This window comes from Echinops telfairi, unplaced genomic scaffold (assembly GCF_000313985.2).
Source record: "Echinops telfairi isolate 266 unplaced genomic scaffold, ASM31398v2 ScPeMD7_7469;HRSCAF=8507_0, whole genome shotgun sequence".
Lineage (NCBI taxonomy): Eukaryota > Metazoa > Chordata > Mammalia > Afrosoricida > Tenrecidae > Echinops > Echinops telfairi.
Window position 1 is genome coordinate 74,356,114 of NW_022111372.1, and position 8,145 is coordinate 74,364,258.

The 8,145-nt window shown below is 46.3% G+C and overlaps 1 protein-coding gene across 3 annotated transcripts in view; it reads right to left on the bottom strand.

Annotated features, from left to right (window-relative positions):
* The window catches only part of ITK (IL2 inducible T cell kinase), a 75,621-nt gene that overhangs the window by 12,130 nt on the left and 55,346 nt on the right, over positions 1-8,145 (bottom strand). For all 3 annotated transcript variants that reach the window (XM_045284807.1, XM_004696753.2, XM_013005537.2), the window contains exons 9-12: positions 4,332-4,414; positions 3,029-3,162; positions 2,601-2,675; positions 194-365 (exon numbers count right to left, since the gene is read on the bottom strand). In XM_045284807.1, coding sequence (XP_045140742.1) covers positions 194-365; positions 2,601-2,675; positions 3,029-3,162; positions 4,332-4,414 — 464 coding nt within the window. The remainder of the gene's footprint in view (positions 1-193; positions 366-2,600; positions 2,676-3,028; positions 3,163-4,331; positions 4,415-8,145) is intronic.

The following is an 8,145-nucleotide window of genomic DNA, read 5'->3' on the forward strand; positions in this document are numbered from 1 at the left end:
TTGAGGAAGTGGTGAGACCAGACCCCCTGGAGGTCTTTGTAGATCAAGATAAGAAGTTTGACTCTGTGCTTTGGGAGGCCACTGCTGGGTTCTGAGCCGGGAGGGGGCACAATATGGAATTCGCATAACAAAGAGCACTACACAGAGCAACCCCCTGCATGGCATCTTGCTGGTCCTCGTTTTGGCCACTCACATCATGACTTCGGCCTCCTCTATGAAGTCTTCTTCTGACATGGCTCCTTCCTGAATGGTTTTGATAGCCACCTTGTCCTTGTTGAGCCAGTAGCCGAGATGCACCAACCCAAACTGCCCGCTGCCAATCTCCTGCACAAATGTGAGCTCTGAGGGATTGAGCACCCACTTCCCTGTAAGAAAGAGAGATGGTTTCCCAGGGTTCCCAGCAGCAGATAGGAGACAGGCAGCCCCCAGGGACTGTATACCTCCTACACAGAATGGTAAAATTCCAGTCTTTCTTTAATCCGAACTCATGACGAGGAATGGTATCAGCCCCAGACCGATAAACTCATTGCCACTGAGTCAGTTCTGACTCACAGCGGCCCTATAAGGCAGCAGGGAACTGCCCTCCCTGTAGGGCAGTGGTTCTCAACCTTCCTCATGCCGCGACCCTTTAATACAGTTCCTCATGCTGTGGAAACCCCCAACCATAAAATTATTTTTGTTGCTACTTCATAACTGTAATTTTGCTTGCTGTTATAAATAGGGCGACCCCTGTGAGAGGGTCATTTGACCCCCCAAAGGGGTTGCGACCCACAGGTTGAGAACTGATGCTGTAGGGCTTCCTGGGCCACCATCTCTATGGAAGCACCTTGTCCCCTTTTTCTCTCATGACATAGGACCTGCATATGAAACTTTGAAAAAATATGTTTGTGATGTTATAGGCAAAGGGGAAGAAGGGAAACATTAATCAAGATAACTTAAGCTCCGTGAAAGGGTTCCTGTAAGATCACAGTCATTGTTTTTACCTGATTGAATTTTTTTCACATATGGAACATTTCATTTGAGCTGTGGATTCTGGCATGCTATCCATCCACTTATTACTACCCTGGTCTGAGGGGTCACACAAGGAAGAAAAGGACAATGGAGACCAACTTCAGTGATTTTGTTTTAAAACAACCAGCAACAAATAGATGAAATAAAATAAATTTCTGAATGCCTTAAACAAAAAGAGCATCCACTGTGCACACAGTACCTGCTGGACATTCGAAGGCTAGGAAGGGCACGGAGTCTGAAAGCGTTTGTCCAGAGGTACAAGCTAGCGCAGTGTCTGGCATATAGCAGGTTCCCAACAAATTTTTTTCCCATCAGCACAATGAGTGGGTTATCTCTGGTATAGTGTTCAGCATAAACACACAAACATTCTACAGATATCAGAACAAGCTTATCATCATAAAGAACCTATTGATCCTTAGTCTGAAGCCCTTCATCCAGCACATGAACAGCCAGATTGCTAACGCTGAGATGCAACAATGAGCAATATTCAGAGCCTCCCGTGTGACCGATATGGTGCTGGACAGGGATAGAGAGTACAAGGCAGTGTTTTGTCCTCTATCTGTCTGTATTAATCTCATCCAGGCCCCTTATTTAAAATGCTGATTATAGGGCACCACTTCTGGGGATTAGGCTTGGGTAAGTGTTAGCAAGAGTCCAACATTCACATTTTTAATGAACATGCTAGAGGATGTTGATTCACACTGAAGTGGGAGAACCACTAAAATAAGAGAAAGGGACTGGACGCCCATGGGAGACAAGACCCAGTGATCTGCTCCCATAAATATTGCACCTTAGGAAATCCTGTAGGGCATTCTACTCTGTCTTACAGGGTCACTATGAATAACATCAGAGTCCATGGTGCGCGCACACACAATTTAGGGGACACAAAATTAAAACGACACTGGCCCTCTCCTCAACTAGCACCCAAATGGCCTCAGCTTCCAGGCAGACAATCACAATGGATGAAGCAGGCCTGTAAGACAGGAAGGTACCGTAGGGCTGAGGCACGGAGATGAGCACCCTGCCTAAAGCCAACAAGAAAAAATGCTAACGGTGCTGTGCAAACAAACCCTCTGGATGCTGTCAGCCTACATCTGGACAGTGGGCCCATCCCAGCTAAGGTGCTGGTATTATTGTCCATGAGGCAGGTGCTGACACAGGGTCACCCATGCCCCAGCCAGTCTTTTGGATAGCAGCGAGTGCCATCCAGGCAGCCTCCCTTCCTCACAACAAAGTAAATAACACAAAAGTTCTAGAATTTAGGTGGACATACAGTGGTAAGCGCTGGTTCCTGGTGTTCTTCTAATAACATTTAGTAGGGTGTGCTGCATAAAATAGATGCTCAAAAAATGCTTCATTCATGAACGTAATTAAAACCAATGGGCAACTGATTTGCTCTAGATAATGTGCTCATGCATACACATCTCTTATTCACGCATGTTGTAAACACACATGTGCCAAGCAAATTAATGGTTACGTTAAGTCTGGGTAAGAGTTAGGCTCATGGAACAGTCCGCTTGGAGTTTGCCTCCATGCTTTAAAGATGTGACTCAGCACAAAAGCACAATGTTCTAGAATGCACCACTCACCATATCTCAGCCCTGCTGTGACCGGGGCTTTCTGCCTCCAGGAACAAACCGGGTACCGCAGTCGAGTGACCAGTCCTGGTGATTAAGAAGAGAAAGGTTAGAGCGGTGGTGACCCAATCATCCAAGTTACACCACCAGGAAACAGCACCCAGTTCAAAAGCTGCCTGTATTCTGGAGAGAAAAAAACCCCAAAGCCCTCGCACTGATATCAGGGTCCCCCGAGAAGATTCATAAATGCAGGTGGGCAGGTGGTCTATTCATTGATTTCAACTGCGCTTTCTAGTGGAAAATAGGTACTGTTTTCTAGTTGTCCATCTAGTTGTTATTTACAACAGGCTTGCGTGATGTGAAGAGACCAGTCTGGGCTTTGGCCTCTTCCTCGAGTGGACCTGTGAAGGTGCCCCTCGGGCTGGGCCTCCGGAACTTACCGCCTCCGTTGTGTTGGTGGTAATTGATGAGGAGAGGGATGGAATCGAACACATACTTTTCAGCCACGTAGTATCTCTTGGGGTTGTCATTGGTTTCTTTGATATGATAATGCTTTATGCAGGGGTTGTTCTCACTTAAACCAACAAAACACGTAAGTACAGCAGTGATTATGAATAGGCAACATTTAGATGCAAAAGTGTCTACTGGCATCAGCCCCCTCCTTGTTAGCCTTGTTCCTGGCTAATCGATTTCTCTCTCACAAGGCTGGCAGGTTAATTTCAACCTGTGTTGCCATGAGTTTCCGGAATGCTGTGTTCAGATGGAGCCTGAGCGTAGAGCGGCGGACTGGTGATGCTTCTTCCACGACCACAAAATGGTCCTATATTGGGTTGTGTATCTTCTCTGCTTATGAATATAATTACTCATATGCTGGGGAAACATCTTATGCCCCTTCAGACTTAGTTGACTTTGTGCACAACAGAATGGACACAGAAAGCCCGATACTGCTGCGTTTAGAGACACCTGTATGCAAGGCTCGCCCTTGGGTGTTGGCATCTGAAAGTTGGGTTTAGGGAGAGTTCCCTATTGTGATAAAAGTGCCCAAAAGGTTTTCTTAATAATGTGGCTTATGTTGAACCACTGCCTTCCTTCTGGGAGTCTAGAATCTGGGTGCACGCGAGGCTGATGGTGTCTATGTGGCCATCCCCCAGTTAGACCCTGGGCTGACCCTCTACTGAGTTATGGTAGACACCAAGTCACATGTGCCGCAGACTGTTGCTTGCAGAACTCAGTGTGTCCTTGGTGACTCCAATAAGAAAGGGCTCTTGAACTTGTACCTGGTTTCCACCAGACTTTACACCAAGTGCCCTTGCTCTTTGCTGATTCTGAAGTGTGTTGGCCAGGAATGAAAACCCAGTCTCCAGTATGGAAGGCAAGAACGCTACTACTGACCCACCACGGCCCTCCAGCCATTGATAGAGCGGAACCAGGACCCGGACTCACGTATCTTGTTTCCAGCCAGCCGCATCTTTACTCCCACTCCATGTATTAATTATAAGCTCCTCAGGATCTGATATTTTATGTCTTTAGAGCTCTGTATGCAGGATGCTAACCAGGAAGAGGACCTGGCATGCCTAGTGAAGGGAGTTTGGTTATGTATTTAATGTCCCCAGCCTTGGGATTCTCATATGGAGCAGGAGAAACAAACACTTTCTACCTATTTTCTCACAGCGCTGTTACCCATCATCACTCAGCCATTGCAGAGGTGACTCTGCACATTGCTGAGCACAGCAAGGCTCCTACCTGACAATGGCCTTGGTGAAAACAGACACGGTGTATGTTCCCGGAGTCCTGGAATCTCGTACCATGAAGGCTCCTTCTTTGCCCTGGAGTAGTTAGAAAGCAATGAAAGGGTCAGGAATCCAGGGAACCAGGCGTTTACACCCAGGCCTACTTTATTACCCATAACAAGGGAACCAGTGCAGATCAGCTTGGTATAAAGACAACTCTTAGGAATGACGACCATTTCACTCATTCAACAAGCATTTCTTGTGCTGAGATTAAAAACAAAACAAACCTCACAGCCATCAAGTTGATTCTGAGTCCTAGCAACCCTCTCCATAGGACAGGGCTTCTGAGACGGTAGCTCTTCACGGGAGTGGAGGCTTAGCTTTCTCCTCCAGAGCAGCCGGTGGGTTTGAAGGGCTGTTTGCAGCCCCTGGGTAACCCTTGTGTCACCGGTCTGTTGAACGAGGAATAACGACAGACGCAAGCTTGGTCCTGATGGAACTCACCCGGTGCCATACCCTTTACAGATTGTTCCCAATTCTCCTCATGGCATTGCTTTCTAAATAGTGTTAGCTATGGTTTGCATGTGTGGATACTGGGTTCTAAGGAGTGGAAGCAACTTCTCCGTGACCCCACATCTAGTTACTGGCAGAGTGAGTTGTGTGCTTGCCATGTCAGCTCACAAAGATCAGAAGGCACTCTCTGTCCTTCCAAGAGCAGGCACTTTCTGTTCTGGAAGCATCATCAGTTCCTGCTCGCTCACTCACTGCCATGGAGCGAACGCCAACCCACAGCAACCCTCGAGGACAGGGTAGAATTGTCCTTTGGAGCTTCCAAACTATACTCTTCATGGGAGGAGAAAGCCCTGTCTTTCTCCTGAGGGGTGGCTGGTGGCTTTGAACTGCTGACTTTGGGGATCACAGCCCAATACATAACCACTAGACCACTAGGGCTCCTTCATCAGTTCCTTAGTGAGAATCTATGTCTCGGACCCTTTCCAGAGGGATGATTTTGCTGGAGGGTGGATGAAGAGAGAACCTTAAGATGCTGCATGTGTGAGGGAGGTGGGGAGAGGGAAGCACCATGGGAAGATGGCTTTACCACCTTGAGCGTTTTGCCAGAACTGATGGGGTCACTCTGAGTCAGAATGGACAGAATGGCAATAACCACCGGTGAATGGTTACACCCATTTGTTTGAATCCTAACGGGAATTTCTCAATCTTAAATTGTGAATACTTCATGCCTAACATGCTAGTAACATGTGAAAAGTCTATTGTTACAATGTATTTAACTTCGATGGAATGAGGGTCACACATCCCCTTTTATTGTCGATGAGTCGCCACTCTGTGGGTCTGGGCACATTGACAGAGAGCGCAAACAGCCTGGCTTGCACGAGGCACTGCGGCTGCTTTTGGTAGAGATAGACATGTTCTAAAACTCGAGTGGTGATAATGTCACAGTGCTGTAAGTTTGTTAAAAATCAATGAGTTGGATGCTTGAAACGGAAGAAGTCTATGGCCTGTAAATTAAACCTCAAAATTTGTTTTTACAAACACGATGTTATTGAGACTGGAGGAACCCCCAAATCTTCCCATTCTGAGAGAAGCTTCAAACCAATGACCTGAAATTACCCCCTGGAGACAACTGTAAATGAAACCACTGTCTGGCTAAATGAGTGGAGAACGTTTGCCATGAGCATTGCGCTCTTTGAAAGGAGGATTTGAGATCACATTGTCAGGCAGTAAGGCTGATGCATTGCAGGGCAGCTCTCCTCCCCCACTGCTTCTTGTCAATCAGCTCAGCAGAGTAAGGGGGGACCAGTGTCTCTGACGCATTCTCTTCCCTCTTGTAGCTGCTCTGGATGGCATTCGGTGACAGGAAACTGGTTTGGGGTTGAGGCCGCCAAGAGTTCGGAGGAAACTAAGGCAGACAGCAAGTGACGTGCCACCTACTTCCTGCAAGAAGCTCAGAGGAAGTCACAACCACAAGAACATTCAAGCCTCACATCGGTGTCATGCAAGGTGCCACCTACCTGTGGGATATGCCTAGATGGTATCCCTTACTCCCTTGGGACATGCTCAAAATCTGTTTACCTTCTATTAGAAATAGAAAGAGGTGACCATTTTTTAAAATCTAACATGTCAAGGAGGTGAGATATATGTGTGTGTATACACCCCCAGAGGGAAATATAAAACACAAAGTAACTCACACATTCCCTTATTAATTCTCTCTGCGTATGAAGAATCTTCCTTTCTGTTCAATTCAGATTATGAAACAGATGAACTTGCTCAACTTGGTCTCAGGGTATCCAACTCAATACACATGGGACTAGACCAGATCACGTTCAAAGGGACTACCACCTCTCACAGGGTAAAGTTGTATAAGTTCCAGGCATTTCCATCCTGTGTAAAATCGCCTTTTTAAAATTATGAGAATTAAAGTGCAAAGAACAGCTCCTAGAACTTAATACCTGAACAAAGACTATGAAGGTTATTATTATTGGCCATTCTTATGACAAGATATCGCATACCATCTGTTGGTATTATTCCTTTTATTGTCTTCCCCCATCTGAGACATATTGATGGTGTTTTGAGTATATTTCTCAATGCATAGGGTAGGTTATTATGAAAAGCACGAATGGATAATGTATAGCCTTTTCAAGCCTCATTACACTCAAAGAGTGTCTCCGACACCTTTTGTTCTTGAAGTGGTTGCTTGATGATCTCAAAATAAACCTGTCACTAAGTCAGAAATGCACCATTAATACCAATAGTCTCAGAGTCACGAGATATGATACAGCAATGCCCTGGATAAGACTCTTGCTTGAGTTACAGAGGGAGTGCCTGCTTGGAAGGCATTTATTCTTTACTTAGGTGGGTGAAGGTCAGAAGAGAAACTGCCAAGATCCACCCGAGAGTGAAAACAGTACCATGGAGGAGGAATAACACAGAAACACAGGGGTTGAAGGAGGGAGAAGCCACATTCCATGATGAGAACAAGGCAGGGCATGGATGCTTCATAGAAGAAAAACATATTTTAAAAAATGGTAGGGCTCCTTAGGAAAGGTTTTCTCTGGTTCCTAAACCTCAGGAAATCCTAGAATCACCTGGTCTCACCCCTAGAGGTTCTGATTGGGGAGGGATGGTGTCAGGGAATCTGAAGTTTTTTAAAAGCTCACACAGTATTGATCATAATCAGCCAGGCTTTCCACAGCATACTTTCTCATTTAAAAACATTCATCAGACATTTCATGTACCATACATCCACTCATGCATTCAACAAATATATACTGAGCAACTATTCTGGGTGCTGAGTCACAGCAGGAATAAGATAAGGCGTATCTATTTTACCAGAGAAATAGAGACATATGAATGGTGCAGGACACTGGGAGCTGGTGTAAATGAATCAACCCATCTCCTAGGAGTACTGGCATGCTGGGGTCGACAGCGGGCTGGTAACCATCAGGTTGGTGGTTCAAACCCAGCAGCTGTTTCACAGGAGAAAGATGAAGCTGTCTTTCTCCATAAAGACTTATAGTCTCTGAAACATTACATCGTGCCACCATGAGTGGGCGGAGCCCTGGTGGCACTGGGGGTGACACTGCGCATTGGGCTGCAAACCACAGGGTCAGCAGTTTGAAAGCACCCATTGTTCTGCTGACCAAAGACTAGACTTTCTGCTCCCATAAAGAGTCCCAGCCTTGGAAATCCACTGGGATAGTGCTACTCTGTGCTATGGGGTCACCATGAGTCGGAATCAACTCGATGGCAAGTGAGATGAGAGTTTTCTGAGTGGGGATGGTCTAGATGGCAGTGACCTGGAGTCTCTC